The sequence below is a fragment of the Rhineura floridana genome, chromosome 8 (genome assembly GCF_030035675.1).
Source record: "Rhineura floridana isolate rRhiFlo1 chromosome 8, rRhiFlo1.hap2, whole genome shotgun sequence".
Classification (NCBI taxonomy): domain Eukaryota; kingdom Metazoa; phylum Chordata; class Lepidosauria; order Squamata; family Rhineuridae; genus Rhineura; species Rhineura floridana.
Window position 1 is genome coordinate 130,125,240 of NC_084487.1, and position 22,283 is coordinate 130,147,522.

The 22,283-nt window shown below is 43.5% G+C and overlaps 1 protein-coding gene across 1 annotated transcript in view; it reads right to left on the reverse strand.

The window, feature by feature from the left end:
- LOC133363374 (potassium voltage-gated channel subfamily KQT member 1-like) overlaps window positions 1-22,283 on the reverse strand; it is a 566,236-nt gene that overhangs the window by 265,204 nt on the left and 278,749 nt on the right. The window contains exons 14-15 of the mRNA XM_061582770.1: window positions 21,579-21,619; window positions 18,425-18,486 (exon numbers count right to left, since the gene is read on the reverse strand). Coding sequence (XP_061438754.1) covers window positions 18,425-18,486; window positions 21,579-21,619 — 103 coding nt within the window. The remainder of the gene's footprint in view (window positions 1-18,424; window positions 18,487-21,578; window positions 21,620-22,283) is intronic.

Genomic DNA, 22,283 nt, shown 5'->3' on the forward strand with positions numbered 1-22,283 from the left:
GATTGGGAGCCACTGTGTGACACTGAACTTCATGTGTTTAAATGAAAAATATAGTTTCCCTCATGTTGCTTTAAAGTAAAAAGTGCTAGGCCTGTTTGAAATTATAGCAAAGGCAAACTGACAGGATAACTTGCTTGTGTGTTAATTTGCTGACAGTTAATTTACTTGTGTGTGTGTTAGAAGAAATGTTAATTTGCTGACTTGCATTATCATTGTTTGTTTAAAGCTGCATTTGCAAAAATAAGGTCTCAGGCTTTTTGTTTCAATGTTCAGCTGTGCTGTAGAAAAGTATCAAACTTTGTTGCAGATACAAGGTTAAACTGAACATAACAAGTTGTGAAAAACAAGTTCCAAATATGGACTTAGGAAAAGGGGATGTTACCAGAAGGAGATGGGCAGGGATTAAAGTGATGTAATTATGATCATAATGATGCATGAATAATTAGTAAAACAAAGTTGATAAAAGACTTGACAGTGCCTAGTTGAGTCAGAACTAGCTTGCTACTTCTCCATGTGCACGTGTTAGCAATAAATATACTCCATCCTCCATCTTGTTTCGTTCGTTCTTGAGCTCTATTGGGTGAGTATCTGGGAGCGAACCTCTAGCCACTAGGACCCCTAAAAGGGGCCAGGGCGTTTTGTTTATAACAATTTGGCGACTCCGCCGGGACATCATCTTGCTGGCATTCCTCTTTGCCTCGGACGTGGTCTCTGCAGGGGGTTGGGAAGAGCGCTCCAGGCTATCTTCAGCCTGCCCAAGCCTGTGGGAGCGGATCGGGGTGACGAGGTATTGCTGAGATGACTCCCTTTTAAATCGAAACAAGGTTGGAGCGGAGCAGGGGATTGAACGTTCCAACGTTCCTGGTTGGCAGTGGTAAGGAGCCCAGTGGGCTTAAATGTGAAGAGAGTGGTGTGTGAGAGTGTGTGTATGAGACAGGGCTTATCCGCAGCAGTTTACCCTGAAGCGAGAGTGGACCTCCAGTAGTGCGTTTCCCACGTCCTCGCGAGAGGCTGGGCCACGAACAGAGGGAAGCGGGTGTTGTAAGTCATCTGTCTGTTGTTTCGTCTTAGACACTTCCCCTGGTAAATAGGAAGGGCTACCCGAGTGTCACACGTTGTCTGCAAAGGGCAGTGGGGACTGGACACGGGAGAGATGGGGAATGGTGCTTCGAAACAGGAGGGGACAGAGGGGACAGTCAAGAAAGGGTCCAGAAAGAGTCAGAAGAAAAAGGGCGATTGGAAAATGACCCCCCTTGAATGTATTTTGCAAAATTTTGCTAGGTTTAAGAAAAGTGTACTTTCTTCTGGAGGGCCGGTCCCGAATGAAGAACAATTGTTAACATTTTGTAATGAAGAGTGGGTGCAGTTGGGTATTGATTGGCCGCTGGGAGGGACGTTTAACATTACAAGGGCTCGGCAGTTGGAAGCCACCCTCTATGATATGCTGCCAGACGAGACAACCTCGTGGTGGTATGCTAGGGGGTGGAGAATCATCTGTCTAGACCCACCGCAAGAGTGTGCGCTGGAGATGGCCTTGGCTCAATGCCAAATTAATAAGGGGAAGAAATTGGAAATAAAGCCCCCAGTCCTCCAGGCAGAAGAAGAGGAATGGCTGGTTTCGCCTCCGGCCCCACCTCCGGCCATTCCTTTGCCAGCACCACCAGTACCACCAGCGCCATCGCAGGCAGTTCAGCCACCACAGATGGTCCAACCGCCACCAGCCCAAGTTGTGCCACCCGTCCAAGCTCAGGCTGGACCATCAGTTCAGGCTGTGCCATCAGCTCAAGTACAGCCCCCAATGTATCAACAGTCTATTGTCCCGCAGACCCAGTCCACTAGTTTTGGAACCCCTTCTGGAAATACAGCAACGTTACAAGACTTAAGCCAATCACCCATTGCTGGAACTTCGTCCGGAACTGCAGTAACGTTCCAGGATTTAAGTCAATCTTTAGGGCGGATAAGACAAGAATATGATATTTTGGACCGTTATGCCTATTCTGTATTACAAAGCCAAGGTTTAGGAGCCTCGCCCCAAATGATTAATCCACGTCTCCAGATGATTGAGGAAGTTAGGAGGGAGAATCAAGGAGTGGACGGACACACCTTGCGGAGTGGGCGGACATATAGTTCCACTCCCATAAGTAGAGATGCACCAGATGATATTTTGGCTGATGCCTCTCACTTTATGGCACCAATGCGAGAGATGCTAGATGGCCAGGGACAAATTGCCTATGTACATGTGCCCTTTACCACCTCTGATTTGTATAATTGGAAAAATCAGATGCCAGGCCTGAGAGAAGACCAAGATAAACATTGCCAATTGTGGGAGACTATTTTTGCTAGTCACCACCCTACTTGGGCGGATATACAGACATTGATGAATACCCTTCTTAGTTCAGAGGAAAAGTCATTAGTACTCTCCCAAGCCACGGTTCTTGCATTGGAAGAGCAAAGACAAGGTGGCAACGCACCTGGTCTAGCCCCAGTACATGTTTTACCAACTGTGGACCCTCGTAGGTGGATTCAAACTCCAGGAGTAGGAGCCCCTGAGATTACTAGGTATAAAAGACTGATTTTATATGGACTTAAGCATGCCATCCCCAAGCCAATGAATGTGGCAAAATTATATGAAATTTATCAGGAGAAAGAGGAAACTCCCTCTTCCTTCCTTAACCGCCTTACTACAGCTATGCGGAGATTTACTACCCTTAATCCTGAGGCAGCTGAAAATCAACGGCTTCTAATTTCCTTGTTTATTGGCCAAAGTTCTTCAGACATTCGAAAGAAACTGCAGAAGGTGGAAGGAGTTATGGGGATGGGACTGGGTCAGATAATAGACATTGCGTTCAAGGTCTATGTAAATAGGGATGAAACAAGTAAGAAGGAAGAAGGAAAGTTGATGAAAAAGCAATGCAGTATGCTTGAAAAGCAATGTGACTTGATTGCGGCAGTGGTTGGTGTAAACCAAAGAGGCAAGGAAAGAGGGCCAAGGATGAGAATAGAGAAGGACCAGTGTGCCAAATGCTTGAAAAAAGGTCATTGGGCGAAAGACTGCAGAAATGAGAGGGTTCCTAGGGTTCGCCAGGATGAGAGAAGAGGCTCATATGGCTATAGAGAAGTCCCTGGCTCTCGGGACAACTATAGGGAACCCAGGACAGTCTTAAGTTCTGATCCAAATCCACCTCATGCCCGGATCGCGGTTGTCAGAGGGCAGGAGGAGGAGTCAGAATGAAGGTGGACAGGATATGAGGGCGGCTCGTGGGAAGGACCATATGTGTCCCTTACCCTGAATAATTCGGTGATCCAAGGACTAGTGGATACAGGAGCGGCCTTCTCTATGATTCCACGAGCAATGTCCCGTCTACCCTTGACCCTCACTAAAGAAACTAAAGATGTAATGGGAATAGAAGGACAGCGTCATTGAGTCCCTTTGTCCCAACCCATACAGGTACACCTTCCTGGTAAGGAAGATAAGCAACAATATTTTACACATCAGTTTTTGGTTTCGGATGGATGCCCCATTGCAATATTTGGAAGGGACCTTCTAGCAAAACTTCAGGCCCAGATCACTTTTAGAGGAAACACCTTGGAAGTGGTGATACCAAAGCAGCAAGAATGCGCTTTTCAAATGATCTTAAGGGGGGAGTTAGAGGCCAAAGAGAAGCAACAGTGGGAGGCCCCAGAAGGAATCCACCCTGATGTTTGGGCCTGGAAGAATAATCCTGCTCGTGCGGTTAACGCTGAACCAGTGAAGGTCAGGTTGAAGCCTGGGGTAGGCCCAACTCCAGTACGTCAATTTCCTTTGAAACTAGAAGTACGCTTGAGCCTGAAGGAATTAGTGACAGACTTCATCCGATATCAATGGTTACATCAGACTACTAGTCCACACAATACTCCCATATTTGGAGTTTCCAAGGAAGGCCGCCCAGGACAGTATAGGATGGTGCAAGATTTGCGAATTATCAACGAAAAAGTCCTAGAAGATGTCCCAGTAGTACCAAATCCACATACTTTGTTGGCTCATGTACCTGGCAATACTACCCGATTTACTGTCATCAACTTGAAAGATGCATTCTTTTCAATACCCCTTCATGAGGACAGCCAAGACCTTTTTGCGTTTCAATGGGAAGATCCAGTTGACCATTGGCAGTGTCAGCTAACATGGTCCGTGTTGCCTCAAGGATTTATCAGTTCCCCATCTGAATTTACAAAGGCTTTGCAGAAAGATTTAGGACCATGGTATAAACAACAACCAAAGTCAGCATTGCTGGTCTACGTGGATGATCTTTTGATCTGTAGCCCAGATAAGAGGGGCAATGAGCAGGATGCTGTGAGCCTATTGAATCATTTGCATGCCTGTGGATATCGAGTGTCCAAGGATAAGGTACAATGGAACCAGAAGCAAGTGATGTACCTAGGATACCAGCTATCACAGGAGGGACGAATGTTGTCAACTGAAAGGCGGATGGCGATCTGTGGTTTACCAGCACCAACGAATGTCAGAGAACTACGATCATTTTTGGGTTTGACTGGCTTTTGCCGACAATGGATACCAAATTACAGCAGTTATGCCACTCCCTTGTATGAGTTACTGAAGAAGGAAATAGATTGGAAATGGACTAAAGAATGTAACTAAGTTTTTGAAAACATCAAACGAGCTTTGCAGAAAGCACCAGCCTTAGCCTTACCAGATGGGCTCAAACCATACAGACTTTATGTTTCAGAAAACAAGGGAACTGCGAGTGGAGTTTTGACACAGCAGTGGGGCCCTGACCATCTACCTGTGGGCTACTACTCGTCTCAACTGGATCCTGTAGCAAAAGGATGGCCAGCATGTCTACGTATTGTGGCAGCCACAGGAATCCTTTTGAAGAAAGCTGAAAAGATCATGATGGGAGCCCCTGTGGAAGTATTGGGACCGCATGATTTGAGAAGAATCCTGGGAGAGAAAGCAGCTAAGGTTCTCAGTCCAAGTAGGCTTACCCAGTATGAACAACAGTTGCTGGGACGACAAGGCTTACGCCTGAGAGCTTGTAATACTCTGAATCCAGCAACACTACTGCCCCAACCAGGAGAGTTGGTGCATGATTGCATCCAGACACTAGAATGTTCATTGAAACCCCGAGTAGACCTGACTGATCAGCCAATAGCTGGACGACATTTGTATGTAGATGGAAGCTCGAAGGTGATAGATGGACAACGGTATGCAGGCTACGCCGTGTGTGAGGATTTGAAGGCCATAAAAAGTGTCAAGTTGCCGGCTACCTACTCAGCCCAGATGGCGGAATTGGCTGCTGCCATAGATGCTTTGAGAGAATTGGACCAGCAGGAAGGGAATATATATACTGATTCCAAGTATGTATTCCAAACGGCACATGCTTTTGCTATGTTATGGAAAGAAAGAGGTTTCATCAAAAGTGATGGGCACAGAATTGAGCATCAACAGATGATAAAGGAATTTTTGGACTGTGTTCAACTACCAAAGAAAGTAGCTATTATCCATGTGAAGGCCCATGGGAAAGAAACAGATCCAGCTAGGCGAAAAGGAAATCACCAAGCGGATGAGGCAGCAAAGGAAGCAGCGCTGAGTGGACAGCCGATGGAGAAGAATTTAATGAACATCATGATCCCATGGAGAGAGTTGATTCCTCAATATTCTAAGAAGGAGGAAGATGCTGCAGTACAGTATGGGGCTCAGAAGTTACCTAATGGTTGGTGGCAGTTACCCACAGGACTAATTTTTGTCCCAAGAACAGTGCTTCGAGCCCTTGTAATGGAGATACATAGACAGACTCACCTTGGAGGCAGTGCTTTAGGAGATCTTCTGATCAGACAAGTAGTTGCACCAGGATTATATGAAGAGACAAAGCGAGCAGTATATGGATGTACTATTTGTGCAGCGACTAATCCTGCTCCAAAGCCACCACCAGCTATGGGAGGAAGACCATGGGCCTACTATCCTTTCCAGAGACTACAAATTGACTTTGCAGAGTTACCTAGATGTCAAGGGTACAAATACTTGTTAGTAATTATTGATCAGTTGACTGGATGGGTGGAGGCATTTCCAACTCGAAACGCAACAGCTACGGTGGTTGCAAAGACTTTGTTAAAGGAAATTTTTCCAAGATACAACATGCCAGAGACATTTGAGTCAGATCAAGGACCGCATTTTGTGAGCAAGATAATTTGTGCTGTAAGTGCGGCCTTGGGGTTCAAATGGAACCTTCATACTCCATGGAGACCACAATCATCTGGTCAAGTTGAACGCGCTAACCAGACGGTTAAGACTTTGTTGACTAAATTATGTCAAGAAACCAAATTGAATTGGGTAATAGCATTGCCATTGGCTTTGACCATTATGAGAAATACTCCAAGGGGAAAAACGAAATTGACTCCTTTTGAGTCACTGTTTGGCAGACTTCCCATTGAGCCTGGGCCCCAGACAGAGATTAGTGGGGAATTGGGGAACAGACAGTTATTGGAGTATGTTACTGCCTTGCAGGGTGTTTTGTCCTCTATTCACAGGCACAATCGTGAGTTTCAGAGGTTACCCTTGGATGTGGCGATCCATCAATATCAACCCGGTGATTGGGTATGAGTCCGGAAGTGGAAGCAAGAGCCCTTGCAGCCCACGTGGGGACCGCCTGAGCAGATTATCCTGATTACCAAATCGGCAGTAAAACTCGTAGGTCACAAGCGATGGGTCCACGCTAGCCGGATAAAGAGAGCAGAGCCTGTCATTACTGAGGAACCAGAGAAGGGAGTAGCCAAGGACTCCCCACCTGGAGGGGCGAAGGATCAAGCGCCTGAAGAAAAGTGGTTGTCGGAAACCGTGCCGGGTTTCAACCTGAAGCTCAAGTTGAAGAGACAGAAAGACTGAAATTGTATGGGAGGTTCAAGGAAACCTTTTCCCATCCAGGCTATTAGTACACAAGTGCTAGGAGATCCTAGAAGGAAGGTTCCAATAACAGTAGTCCAATTTGTAGATACGTGTACTAAGAATAGAAAACAACATCTACATACTATTGCTCGAACCTTTCTGAATTCTGTTCTACCACCCGATATTGATCTCAGAGCTGTACGCCTGAGGTGGTAGATGGGAGGGTCTCCGCCAACGCAGCCACCAACAGTATATCCTAGTCGTCGCAGAGAAGATCAGTCTTGGGGGCTTGTTGAAGTAACTGTTACATTACCCCGTGTTCCATTGATTGTAGATGCAAATAAGGACCCTTACCGGTTTTATCAGTTAGTACATAAAACAGATCTCACATACCAACGACGTGTGTGGCGTAGATGGGCGGATCGATACATCCTTGATCAAGGCCCTTAAGCCAATGGGAGGAAGTGTTCCACCTCTTCCATTAATTGCAATTATAGCTGAAAGAGACGAAAGAAACCGAGGAAGGTACCTTCGGGTTCCTGTGGTAGTGATCCAGAAACGACCACCCTTAATTGGTTCACGCCTTGATAGACCATATCAGTGGCATACAGTAGTTCGGACTTGGGTAAATCACAGAATTCCAAACAGTAATATTAGGTGATGATCTAAGTTATACCTTATGTCAAAATGGGAAGAAACTCTGCAGATATTAACTCTCTGGGCTTTAAGCTTATGTTTGGTACTATTTTGTGTCTCATTTCTTTATCTGTGGTATATATCTGCTTCCCAACTTCTTTTTACACGCAAGAAACGAGAATACGTAGAGGTCAAAGGCGCTCATTCCAGAAGGAAAAAAGGGAAAATGTGTTTGTTGAACTCGCTCAAGAGGTAGCCAAAGGATTTAACCTTAGCAATTGTTGGGTCTGTGGCAATCCAAGAGGGTTTCCCCAGTGGCCATGGATGGCAATACCTCTCAACCCCAAGTGGTTATTAAGTAACCTTAGTGAGGTACACAATGGAACGGGAGTTTGGAAAACGAGTCACTGGTGGTATTTAAATTGGATTCCTACCAGCCAGTATTGTATTTCACAGAACTCTACCAAGGCAATGCATTGGCTCGGAAATCGTAAGTGTAATTGGACTCTCCAATATGTTACTCGATATTATCCAGGACCTGGAGAGACCACCACTCCTTGTGCCTTGTGGAGTAATGGAACACATGTGGCATTAAAGAATGGTACTTGGGCACCATGTATTCAGATGAAAAAGAATGGGACAAACGATTCATATTCATGTCGTACCCATTGGAATAATTTAACTCAAGAGGGACAGTTATGTGCCTGGTTCAAAAGTAACAAGAATCAGTCCCTCAATAGAAAAGAATGGGTTTGGCAACATTTAAATGGGACAGTAGTGAGTGGATTCCAAAACTATTGGGCAGTCACTAACCACACAAAACCAGGGTGTGTCTGCAAATGGAAAAATGAAACAAGGTTATGGAGATGTACAGTAACCCAGGCTAGTTTAAGCCCTCTTGGAAATGAATCATACTACATCCCATATCAAATGAATAAATCTATGTTTAACAAAGAAGCACTTCCGGCATTAAAAGGCCATTATTGGATTTGTGGATCTATAGCCTACTCAATTTTACCAATTAATTGGACAGGCATATGTTATATTGGGATCATACAACCCCAATATGCAATAAAAGGTGGAGGTTTGAATCCCTTAATCCCAGTGTTTGATGAAGAACAGTTTGAAAGAAAGAAAAGGGCACTTGATCTTTCTCTGACAAAGGGCCAAGGGAATGATTGGGAAGATACTTGGCCTCCAGAACGTATCATTGCAACTCATGATCCTGCCTCATGGGCACATGATGGCACAGCGGGATACCGTGGTCCAATATATATTTTGAATCACCTCATTAGACTTCAGGCGGTATTAGAGATAATAACCAATCAAACAGCTAAAGCCCTAACATTGCTTGCTGATCAATCAACACAAATGAGAGAGGCTATACTCCAAAACAGACTGGCCTTGGATTATTTGTTAGCCAAAGAAGGAGGGGTCTGTGGACTCCTAAATTTGACAGAGTGTTGTTTGAGAATTGATGACAATGGCGAAATAATAAAAGACATAGCTAACAAAATCAAAAAGCTTGCTTATACTCCAGTGCAAACCTGGAAAGGGATAAATCTTGGAAACTGGGGAAGTTGGTTCAATTGGTTTGGAGGAATGAAGACAATGATCGTATTGGTTATTCTGATTTTAATGGGATGTATGCTTTTGCCTTGCTTAATGCCCATTATTATGAATGGTATTCGTAGTATAGCAGACAATGCAGCTAAGAATAGTATGCAGATGTATGGTAAAATTATGTATCAACAAATAATTCAAAATGAAGAAGCTATATGATATAAATATCAAAAAGCTTCTAAGGGGGGAATTGTGACACTGAACTTCATGTGTTTAAATGAAAAATATAGTTTCCCTCATGTTGCTTTAAAGTAAAAAGTGCTAGGCCTGTTTGAAATTATAGCATAGGCAAACTGACAGGATAACTTGCTTGTGTGTTAATTTGCTGACAGTTAATTTACTTGTGTGTGTGTTAGAAGAAATGTTAATTTGCTGACTTGCATTATCATTGTTTGTTTAAAGCTGCATTTGCAAAAATAAGGCCTCAGGCTTTTTGTTTCAATGTTCAGCTGTGCTGTAGAAAAGTATCAAACTTTGTTGCAGATACAAGGTTAAACTGAACATAACAAGTTGTGAAAAACAAGTTCCAAATATGGACTTAGGAAAAGGGGATGTTACCAGAAGGAGATGGGCAGGGATTAAAGTGATGTAATTATGATCATAATGATGCATGAATAATTAGTAAAACAAAGTTGATAAAAGACTTGACAGTGCCTAGTTGAGTCAGAACTAGCTTGCTACTTCTCCATGTGCACGTGTTAGCAATAAATATACTCCATCCTCCATCTTGTTTCGTTCGTTCTTGAGCTCTATTGGGTGAGTATCTGGGAGCGAACCTCCAGCCACTAGGACCCCTAAAAGGGGCCAGGGCGTTTTGTTTATAACAACTGCTCTATCCCTAACTCAAGTGTACACAACACATGCAGCAGAATGAGATGTTAAAATCCTGTGGGTGTAAGAGTGGGCTGTACCACTTCAGAACAGAGGTTGGGGCACTCTTTTTGAAAGCTTCTTTGCGCAAAAAACATCTTGCAAATGAATGGAGTAACAGTTTGGCTTCCCCCACAATTGAAGGGCTGCTATTTTGGGGGGGGCAGAAGGGGAGGGCATCCCATAAGATGGAATCATGAGGGACCCCTATGATGGAGGGCTTTTGCTCCCACCAACAATTCACCTAGGAGCATCTATACATAATAATTAGCATATGCAGATTCAGAGATTGGAAGATTACATTTAAAAAGTAATAAATTACAGTTACAATTACATGGGCCCAAAAAAGTAATTACAATTACTCTGAAAGTAACTGATTACTTTACTTTTTTCAGAAGTAATCACTACAATTACATTTCAGTTTCTTTTTTTAAAAAACGCCTACAAGGTGCTGGCCTTGACTGCTGCTCATCTGAGTAGCCTAAAACAACATTAAAAATAAACACACATATACAGAGGTAGTAGAATCATCCTTTTTATCCATAAGATAGCAATGGTAGTCTCTCCCCTGGTAAGGGAGGTGGGGAGGGAGGCAGAGGCCACTACTCAGATCTTGGCACGTCAAACCAAGTGCAGCCCCCCCCACTGAGCCAGCCATCATAATCTCTCTCACTTAACCACCTCCTGGACCCTGCCCTGCCACCAACTAAGGGACACTCACCCAAGCAAACATTTTTCCCTGAGATGCAAAAAAGTTAAAATACTGCAAATGCAGCACAGTAGCCAGAGAGGGTGGTGGAGGCCACTTTGTGTGCCAAGTGCAAACACAGTATTCACACACACACATGTTGTCATCTTTCACCTTCACAGTCCTTTATCTCCATTCTGCTGCTGCCTCCTTCATCTCCTTTATCCGTGTTTTGTCCTCCAGCTCCTTTTCCCCTCCACTCCATTCTTCACCACCACCATCCATTTTTTTAAACAACTGTTTTCTCCACTCCACCCCATCTCGCTCTTCACCTCCTCCGTCATTGCCTCCTCCCCACCCACAAAGCACAAGGGAAGAGCGACGCTGCACAGAAGCCCCGTTGGAGTCACATGATTTTCATCCACAAATCAGAGGAGCAGAAGACTTCCCCTGCTTCCCCCCCCAAGTAATGCCCAAAGGTAATGCTGGAAACATTACAATTACTCCACAAAAGTAATAAAATTACTCCTAGTTCTATTACAATCAAAATGTAAAGGAATTACCCACTCGTTCCTCAATAAGGTAATGCATTACTTCCAAGCTCTGGAAGGTGTTATGCAAATCTGTGCAGAGTTTTTGTGATGAGTAAGTGGCCACCCTAGTGTGCTGTTTGAATTCAGTAGGGAAGAATCATGGGATTGGGGGCAGAGATAGACTTTTTTATATCTATGAAAAACAACTTCCTCACTACCTTGGTGTTCTCCTTGTAGTAGAACTATATGCACAGGAGAGCATTAAAAATATGATCCCACCAACAGCCTGAAGTATTCTACCACCCCATTCTGCAGCATCCATACAGCATACCTTAGTTCATTTGCTTTGCAGGCACATGTGAATGCGTGAGGAGTTATTTCAGTCTCCATCCTTTCAGTGCCTGAATGAAGCCAAATGAACACAGGTACAGAATACCAGCCAAGGAAAATGAACTTTTCTTCCATCCTACTGTGACATTTTTGGAAACAGCCGTTTAAACATAATATTCATGAATGAGCTATATAATTCCTGAGGTATAACTTAGAGCGAAGGATTCCTTTCAGTACTGAATTAACATAGTCTTGACATTTTTAATAGCTTTTCATGGTTTTGTATTCATGTAAGCAGGCTCATTATAGGTTAAATATATACAGTACATAAAACAGACCACACTAATCTTTCCCCAGTAGCAAAATTGCTCCTCTTGTGAATGTTATTTACATAGGGCTCTGTGTGTATACAAATTGAACGTGGCTGTTTGTTGACCGTATAGACCACATTTGGTAGAGATTAAAGCAATAATCAATGAGTCTGATTTCTGAAAGAGTTTGATGAAGTCCAGATATGATTTATGTTAATTGTTTTAAAACTGTAAATATCAAATACTGGATTCTTAAAGCAGCCATCCAATGTGTCTCATTTTGAACATTTCCTATTTTGAAATAGAAGAAAACGAGGCCTCCATTTTACCATAACCTCCAAATCAGCCCCCCCCCCGGCCTGGTTCACATGGCAGTTTAAAACACTAGTTAAATTAAACTATGGTTTAAATGTGAATACACAAAATGCTGGTGCACAATGCTGAAATTGCAGGTGCCTGGATCCTCTTCCGCTCTTCTCGCTGCCACACTGCTGGGAGCTAAGCCATGGTCTGGTTTACTATTACATCTGAACGCAGACTCGTGAATTGTTTCTCTTGAAAACAAACCATGAGTGGTAAACCAAGGTTTGTTCTTGGTTTACTGCTCATGGCTGGTTTTGGGGAAACAAACTACAAGCCTGGTTTGAGACATAACGCTAAGCCAGCCCATGGTTTAGATGTCACCAGTGTAGCAGGAGCAGGGAAGGAGCCGAGCGCTTGTGATTGCAGCAGTATGCACCAGCATGCTGTGCATTCACATTTTAACCACTTTTAACTATGGTTTAGTTTAGCTTAACTAAGAGTTAAACTAGGGCTTACCAAAAAAGAGGGTGTCATAGTGTCCACAAAGGCCTTCATTGGTTCCCCTGGGCAGAGACTCCAGAGTCTGAACTTTTATTTTTTTTTAAAAAGTCTCTAGCCCTGCTAGAAAGAAAGTTATGAAGCAAAATGTGCAGGTAACCTTCTAAGTGGTTTCTGTGAAATGAGCTAGCCTAGCTGCTCCCACCTATCAGAGTTTTTAGCCAATGAGTGAAGTCAGACCTGTGACTGATAAATGAGTTGTCTGGGCACTAGGCAATAGGAATCCTTGGGGCCCTAAATAGCCACAGCTTTCTACTCCCCTATAGTGCACTTTTCCTGATTCTGCTTTAATTAATTTCTAGTACTCCTTAGAATCTCTGTAGTTTGCCCTTTGTTTTTTCCAAGCAACTAAGATTTGTTTGAGATAAAAAATCCCTAGAAGTTATTTTCTGCAAATACTACCACCCAATAAGTGTGGGTGGATAATGAATCCCTTCCCAAATGTGAAAACTTTGTAAAGATGCTTAGACATATCTCCTGCTCTGCAGGACCTAAAGACTAGGCACTCATTAAGAGTTCACTGTATAGTTAACCTACAGTACAGTGGTATACATAGCTACTCAGAAGGAAGTCTCTTTGAGTTTAATGGGACTTGTTGCCAGGTAACTAGGTGCAGGGTGGCAGCTGCTGAGCAGAGGCATAGCTCCTGCACATGGCCGGCTCCAGGAATGCCGGGGCCCTTGTCCATCAGCTTGCCCTAGGCCCCGGCGTGTGTGTGTGTGTGTGTGTGTGTGCGCATGCATGCACACAGCCCCCCTGCCCCCCCACCTACCTGTCTGCTATCTTTTACCATTGCTCTTAATGAAGATGGCAGCCGCAGTTTCCCTAAGGGGACGAGGCCTCCGCTGCCATCTTTGTTGATGGCACGCGTGCATGCTATGCACACGCATCTCTGCCATCAACTAAGATGGCGGCAGGGGCTTCAGTACCTTAGGGAAAACGCGGCCACCATCTTTATTAAGAGCAATGGTAAAAGACAGCAGACAGGTAGGTGGGGTGTGGGGGGGGGCGTGGATTGCAGAAAGGGAGCGGAGGGGCAGCTGAGGTCCCCCCTGTAGCTCCAGGGGCCATCAGGCCAGTGCCCCACCTGGCTGCCCTTTAGAACCGGCCCTGCTCCTGCAGGATGAGGGTGCTGCTTTGCTAGTGGCTTTCCTGCAGGAAAGCTGCTTGTGAACTAGCACCATGCAGGATTGCTGCCTCTGCTCAACAGATGTTCAGAGAAGGCACTGATCCTGCAGGGTGCATATCAGTGCCCTACCGAATGGACAGTGGTGGAGAAGAAAGGAGTGGAAGGAGAAAGCCGGAGGGCAAGGATGATGGAAGAGGAGGCAGCAGCAGAATGGAGTTGAAGAGGTGTGTGTGTGTGTGTGTTAGGGTTACCAGACCTTTCCGGCTTACAGGGGTGATCTCCAGACTCACTCCAGATGTCACTCGCTCTCCCCCCCACCTGCCTGCTAGCACACTGGCCCTACTACCCCCACCCCTGCTTGCTCACTCCCCCACTAGTCCTAATGCCCCCTGCTAGCTTGTCCCCCACTTGCTCACTCATTCCAAAGCCCTCCCACCCCCCACTCTCTTGCCCCCGCTCACTCGATCGCTCACCCCCTGCCCCCCCACTTGCACACTCTCTCACTCATCCTAACACCTGCCCACCCCCCACTCTCTCACCCCTGCTTGCAGCAGGGAGGGACAGGAGTGAGCGAGCAAGCTTGCCTTGGGCTCGCCTTTGCTGCTGCCGCCGCCGCCACCGCTGTGTATCCCCCGGGCCTGCGCACAAAGCTCAGTGGCAGCAGCAGCAGTAGGTACCTGCTTGTCGACTTCCCAGAGGGCGCGCGGTGGCGCACCGCAAGAAAGAGGGAGGAGCCCAGTGGCAGGATTCACACATGCACTGCAGGCCTAGAGCACTGGCGCACGTGAATGTGGCGGCACAGACATAGCACCACTGGCAAAGGAAAAAGCGGGGGTGGGGAGGCAGACCGACGGAAAAAAATCCCAGAGGATGGGCACAGAAGGGGCAAAGCAGATTTCTAGATGGAAGAAATATACTGGGGGTCCTGAGCTCCTTGTTGGGGGGGTCATTCCCCCCAGGGCCTCAAAGGCTCAAACTTGCATTTTCCACAAATGCAGTGTACTTCTTTGGCTTTGGCTAAAAATAAAAGCAAAACTTATTTTAATTAAGTATGTATTTATGGAGGTCTGTGCTTTGTTTGGGCTTGCCTTGTGTCTGACACAAGGGTCTAAAGTCTTCAGCTTCACTGCTCAGCTTCTCTCAGCATTTCTGCCCATTTTAAATGTTACCAAATGGTTGCTTTGGCTCAGCATGCTGTCACTTGTTTGTCTATAAATGTGGAAACAGTTATGTGGTTATTAATGTCAATCGTAACTATAAATATCACAAGGGATTTTCATATAATTATAAAAATATAGAATAGGTATGTTTTTCAAAATTCAAGACAGCTGCCTTTTGCACACTTTTTCTATTTGTCAACTCCTGTCTCTTCCAGTTTTATTTTTAAGACTGCTCTGCTTCCTCCCTCACCTTGTAGCAAAAATGTTTTTCCTCTTTAAATGGAATATTAAAAAGGGTATTCCTAATACCCCATCTAAATTTAAAGAGGCATCAGGTTACAAATTTAAGCAGACTCTAATGCCAACAACTAGATCATGTTGGAAACAATTGTCCAAATATATTTAAAGGAATCTGTGAATGGCTACAGACCATAATTTAAAGCTAACTGCTTATACTGCAGCTAGTGAAGGTTCAGCCAAATGGCACACTTCTGATGTTGGAGAGAGGGCCCCACTCTCATTTTGAAGATTTCCATGTAGTCTTTGAATTGAACCACAAGCAGCTACAATACGAACCACAACAGCGTGAGTTATTTGTAAGCAAGAGCAAAAGCAAGTCAAAAAGCAGTTAGGTTTAACTTACCAATAAATCAGTGTAGCGTAACATAAATTAAGCATAGCCCACTAACGATCAGTGGTAGTTCAAAGAGGCAAAAGGGTGTTTGATACGTCTATCCTACAAACCAGTAGACTCAAGGATTGCTCCAAAAGGCAGCAAAATTAGGCATTTGTAGCCCCTCCCCCCCAAGACCAGTAAAGTGACTGTTGATCCCAAAATGTTACAATTCTTGGCTCAAAGTAGGCAAGGACATCAGAGGCAGGTGAGAGCTGTCTATGCCCTTCCTCCTCTGGAGGCCTCCTTAGGTGCCTTTTTTCCAAGGTGCCCTAAAATGAAACCGGGAACTAGCATTCTGTGAAACAACTAAATATCTAATTTATATATATGTCTACACAAACATGTCACAATTTAGCTAAAGATGATGGGGATATATGCAGGGCATGACAGCTTTCAATTGCTGAAGTTCCTCACTTAATAAGTTACATATGTTAAGTGATATAAACTCCAGGTTTTACAAGCACTGAGTAGCAGTGCTATAGGGATCAAATTAATAGCCTATCCTGCCTTCCTACGCAGCAATAGCACTAGGTTGGAAGCTAGACTCTCAGCGCCCACAATGGCAATCGGACTCTATTGCTTGCACTAAAGCAACAACAAAAGCTCACAGGAGACATGCTGAACTAATGCAATACAAGGGGGTATGACAAAAAGTGGGGGAAGACAAGGGCGCCTCATTCTTAAGACAGAAGATGGATTAGGGAAAGATCATAAAAAAAGGTAAAGGTGTCCCCGCACTTGAAGTGCGAGTCATTTCCGACTCTTAGGGTGACATCTTGCGACGTTTACAAGGCAGACCGTATATATGGGGTGGGATTGCCAGTTCCATCCCCGGCCTTTCTTTACCCCCCAGCAGATTTTACCGACCACGGATGGATGGAAGGCTGAGTGGACCTCGACCCCTTTTACCGGAGATTCGACTTCCTCCTTCCGTTGGAATCGAACTCCGGCCGTGAGCAGAGCTTCGACTGTGTTACTGCCGCTTACCACTCTGCGCCACGGAGGATCTTAGGGAAAGATCATAGAGTGTTCATTATACAGTGGTCATATCTGCACTCACTCTTGTTATCTTCTGGATTTAGCACAAGATGATGTCTTTTGTTTACAAAGTTCTTAATGCCTTGGGTCATCTGCAATAACTTTTAAAAGCCTGGGATCTTAATGTTTTGATAGCTCTTTTTCATCTCAATGAGACATGCACAGCAAAAAATCTGTTGGATTCAGTCCAATGTTAGCATACATAGAGAGATATGTGTGTGCCATTTTGATTTTCCACCTCCAGCATCTAAATAATTTGGGGTAGCCAAGCAAACTATATCACTTTGCAGGGTGGGGGTAACACCAGTCATGGTGCCTGGACTTGCAGGGAGAGTTCGGCCTCGTAGGCTCTATATATTTCACCACGGTTCCCCAAATAATGGATGCAGAAAGAAGGCGTGTGGCTCAACAACATACAGATTTATTCCAATAAACAAAAATAAACATATGCCATGTGAGACTGGGCCAGGTTAGCTCTACACCACTTTCTGTCCTTAAAGGCTGTGAACATACCTTCCCCAGCAGTACTTTGCCATTCAGATCTGTTTCTATTGCCAGCCTCTTGAGGTCATCTCTACTGTTAACAGTCTTGTCCATTCATCTTCTGGTTCTGTTCCTGACCTAGTTAGCTGCAACCTCAGCACTCCACCCACCTTTGAACTTACTCTGTTTTAACCCTTTCTTAGCATCTTCACTGGTGTGTGGCTGTATCACCACACACATACCCAGATTTTCTTTCCCACTTCTGGCTGGCTCTGCCAGCATGCAGATCACAGGGGGTTACGTCCTTTCAACAAGGAAAGATAATAACTGAAGGTGTAGTTTGAACATATACCATTCCTGGCTAGAGACTGAAAATAATTTCAAACACAGCCACCACATATTTCTTCTGCCACACTCTTGTCTCCAAAGCCTTGCAAAGCCTGTTTCACTGAAACGGTACTATTTTGTTCTTAACTTTTTATATTTTTAATCTTTTACTTGTTTTAATTTTAATTTTTATTAACTTTAAGTCATGCACAAATGTGTGTGGAAAGGTGACTAACAAATAAACAGATAAAAATAAAAAACCCTACAAACACTTACAGATCCTGTTTCAACAGAGGAGACAGTGGGATAACCAGAAACGAGAGTATCTCTCATACCATTTCATTTCTCTTAGAAAGAAATACTATCCCCTCTCTGCCCATCCCCTTTCACCAAAGTATGGCACTGTCCATTCAGCTTGCCCATCAGTTACAGTTCAGCACCACTTTCTTGATGTTTCTCAATAGTTTACCATATTTTCCTCCATATATAAAAATCAGCTCTCAGCTCTCAGTACCTCTAGTAAAGTATGTCAACAAATTACTATGCATTAGATGTAGTAACCTTTGAAACAAAGTACATTTATAATCCCTTTGGTGCTTCAAGTTTTGGACACATCTTTACATTAACCACAGGGTCTGGGTTCAAGATGCAAATATTTCTGCTTTGAGCCAAAGTTCACACAATGGGTGTTAAGAGTAGTCCTAACACAGTCTATACAAATTTCATCAAATCTTTTCCAAATATTAGTATATTCTTTCCTTATTTTGGTTTCTCGGAGTTTTATAGTAAACGATGCTAAGACACACTGTTCACAACACATAAATCAGATATCATTACTTGTTGGGGGACTTCCTTCCTTTTTTTTTTTTAACACCTTACCTTATCTTCCAGTCGGATCAGTCTGGCTCCTACAGTATAGTACCCTTTGTCAACTCCCTTTTCTAAAATAAAGAAAAGGAAAGAAGGCACTCAATTATATCACTGGAAAAATGTAGCTAGTTTTACTTAACTGGGTTCTAGTGAAAAGGTAGCAGAAAATTAACTGGCAACATGATTGCAACCTGGAATGTATCTCCATAACAGATGCATACAAACAGTAGTGGCTGGTGGGGTGAGGCACAGCTGTCCTCCCGACACCAATGTTGCTATAGCTTATCTGGACAGTGCTAGGAGCAGCAGGGCAATGTCAAAGACATGGCTGTGTGGACACAACAGCAGGAGGACTGGATTGGTTCCATCATGACTCTGTGCAGCCCCACCCTTGCTGCTGTCCTGCTCTGCCATCTTCGAAAGCTGTACTGACACCAGTGTCGGGAGGACAGCTCTGCCCCACCACACCAACTACTACTGGATACAAAGATATACTAATTTCTTGGGGCAGAACTGATGGGTAATTCCTGACATCCTCGGTTAAAGGTATTTCAGCAGGGATGACAAAGGCCTCTGCCTTCTCAACTAAATCGACCAAAGGTCTGGCTCAGATCCTTCTCCTAGTCAAACTGCTGCCATTGTCCCAGTAATGGGAGAAGAGAAGAGTCAGATGGTCTGATATTTCGGGATGGAAGTCTGGCAAGAAGTGGGGAGGGAAACAACTATTTATTCTCCATCTTGAATTGAAATCCAAGCCAGAGAAGAATTCCACTTCCCCCCCAACCACCTTGTATTGGTTTGAAAAGTGATCTTTCCTTTTTTGAGAGAGAGAAAGAATGCTGATCCTTTCCAAGTCAAGCCAAAGCAAGCAGAGAGAGAGCTTCTCCATCTCTAGTCAGAACCTGATATCTTATATGTGGCTACTTTTCATATGAGGAGCATAGTGTATAGCTGGACTTTGCGTGTAAAGCAACCTCACATCTTTGTATGTTCAAATCAATGAAAACAGTGGTCATCAAATTTGATGCATTGCCATAATACATTTCATTAAGATACATGCTGTAAGGCTGCAATCTTATACCCAACGTTATACAAGTATAATCTTCTACTTGGGAGTAAGCCCCACTGAACTCAATGAGATTTACATATGAGTACACATGTTCAGGATTGCACTGTCTACATAAGTACTTGTACACATATAAACAGCTTATGAACTCTCTCACAAACATTGTATTTATTGGGGCTAAGCCAAATATTGACAGGTTTAATTTTTTGTATTGAAATTTGGATTTTTGACAGGAAGACTTTTCGGGCAAATATGTATATGTTAAGGAGAATGTAAATTGCCCTGTTAATGTGCATAATAACCAACCATTGTGCACATTCACTATGCATCATGGTGAATGTGCACATAATCCTCCCATGAAAAGGGAATTGAGCACATTTCCTGGTCAATATACAAAATGTCCAACAGGCCTTGAGAAGTGTGAGTATATCGACTAAATTTTGTACATTCTCCCATCATTATGCACACTCTCCAACAGGCCTTGGAATGCATATATCACCTGAATTTTGTATGTTCTCTGGCCATTATGCATAATCCCCAACAGGCCTTGTGGAATATGCATCTCTTAGCTGAATTTTGTACATTCTTTGGCTATTATGGGTAATTCCCAACAAGCTTTGGGGAACATATATATCTTAACTGCATCTTGTATATTCTCCAGGCAATATGCATAGTTTCCAAGAAACATGCCTTTTTTCTTTCTCTTGTTCAGTAGTGTGAAATCTGCACCCTCAGGATGTGGTCCAAGGCATGCTCTTCCAATGATTAGCAGAGCAGCAGGAACGGGGGGATCATCATGGATCATTACAGCAAATATGATAACGTTATGATGCTATATAGCCAACCAGATTTGGCTATGAGCTGATGTTATTGAGGGCACAAATTAATTAATCCAAAAAGAGAGCAACATAAATGATCAGACGAACTCTTCTGAAGTTTTTTTTTACGAGGGTACCACTTTTTGCTACTTGAAAATCAATAAGCACTTTCTGTGCAGCCATTCCTATGTTACACAGGGCCCCTCCAGGTGTCCTTTTTATTGTGCATTTATGATGATTTGTGCTCATGATGCTATTGGAGCGGTCACACACCATCCGGCTTTCAGTACTGTTTGCATCTTGAGTCAGTCACACTGCTTCATTTCCAGTCTTGTAATTTCCTGCTGAAATCCCATAACTTTTTACACCACAAATGTTCTAGTATATTTTTGTCCAGCTTTTGTTGTGCTGTCGCCCCTCCAGATAGCATTAATGTGGTAGCATTAGGAAGGCATCTCGAAACAAACTAAAGTGGAACAAATTCACCTCTAATGCACTATTATTGGGTCACAAACATGTTGCAGAATATACTGCAACAAAACACCAATCTAGAGAAGCCCACAGATCTGTAACTGAAGATGAGTGAACGTTACCCATAAGATGGCAGTTCCTCTGATATTTGCTGTCGTGACATACATAGTAAAAGATGTATGGTGTACTCCTACTGGGAGGAAGGGTGGGATGTAAATCTAACAAATAAATAAATAATAAAAGATGCACATATGGACCAACGGAGATGCCTTCCACAACCTTTTGATAACTTATCAACTGAATCTAGTAATTAGATAATAGGTTAAATTTCAGTTAAGTCATCCCCCCATTCATCAGCTGATGCAACTGATAGGTTAATAACAGTGGTTCTTAACTTTTTCTGGGTCACAATTTGACAATTTGATTAATAATAATAATAATAATAATAATAATAATAATAATAAATCTTTATTTTTACCCCGCACTTTTTCCAAAACAGGAACTCAGGGCGGCTTACAAATAAAAACTACACATAGGTAAAAAAACATACAAAAATATACAATTAAAATAGAATTATACTATTTGTGACATTAAAACCATGAAACATACACTTAAGATACTAAGACAATTTAAAACATTAAGAATAGGACCATAGAACAATACAAACCTATGGACCCCCATAAATAAATAAATACAATTTATTTATTGGGTTGGAGATTGATTTTTTTGTGCCTGGTTCATGCACTCCCTTAAGCCCATCCAGGAACCCAAGGTTAAGAACCTCTGGATTATAGAAATGTTTCTGTACCTGGAAGAAAGAGGCCAGGCTTTCCCAAGGAATGATCCAACCTGGGGGGGGAAAGGAATAGCTTACGTAAGAACGTTATCCAGTAGATTTCCATAATGTTTCAGGTTGTAGTAATTACAATTTGATTCATATGATCTATAGAGAACAAGCCAAGATCCTATGCAGGGACGAACAGAACTCATTCTCATCCTGTGTTTGCATGTGGACGACACACAACTCTACCTCATGTTTCCATCTACCAATCCTAGAAAGGCTGTGAAACGCCTGAACAGCCGTCGGGAGGCAGTTTTGAGATAGATGAGGGTAAACAAACTGAAATTTAATCCAGACAAGACAGAAATACTGTGAGTGGGGAACTGGCTGGTGTGTCAGCTGCATTGGCTGCCCGAGCACTTCTGGGCCCAATTTGAAGTGCAGGTCATGACCATTAATGCCACTAACGGCTTGTGATCAGGTTATTTGAAGGACCACCTTCACTCATAAAAACCTGCCAGAGATTTAAAATCTATTACAGAGGCCTTACTTGTATGTCTGTCAGTGAGAGAGGCTAGCAGACACAAGGGACAAAACAGAGGCAATTTTCTTGAGAGCATCATGATCCATTTGATTTGGGCTGTCATTGGGGGCCTGGTATTTCCGCAATCAACCTGGATATATGTCATGGTGCTGATGGTAGCAATGATGATGATTATATTAATACTTTAT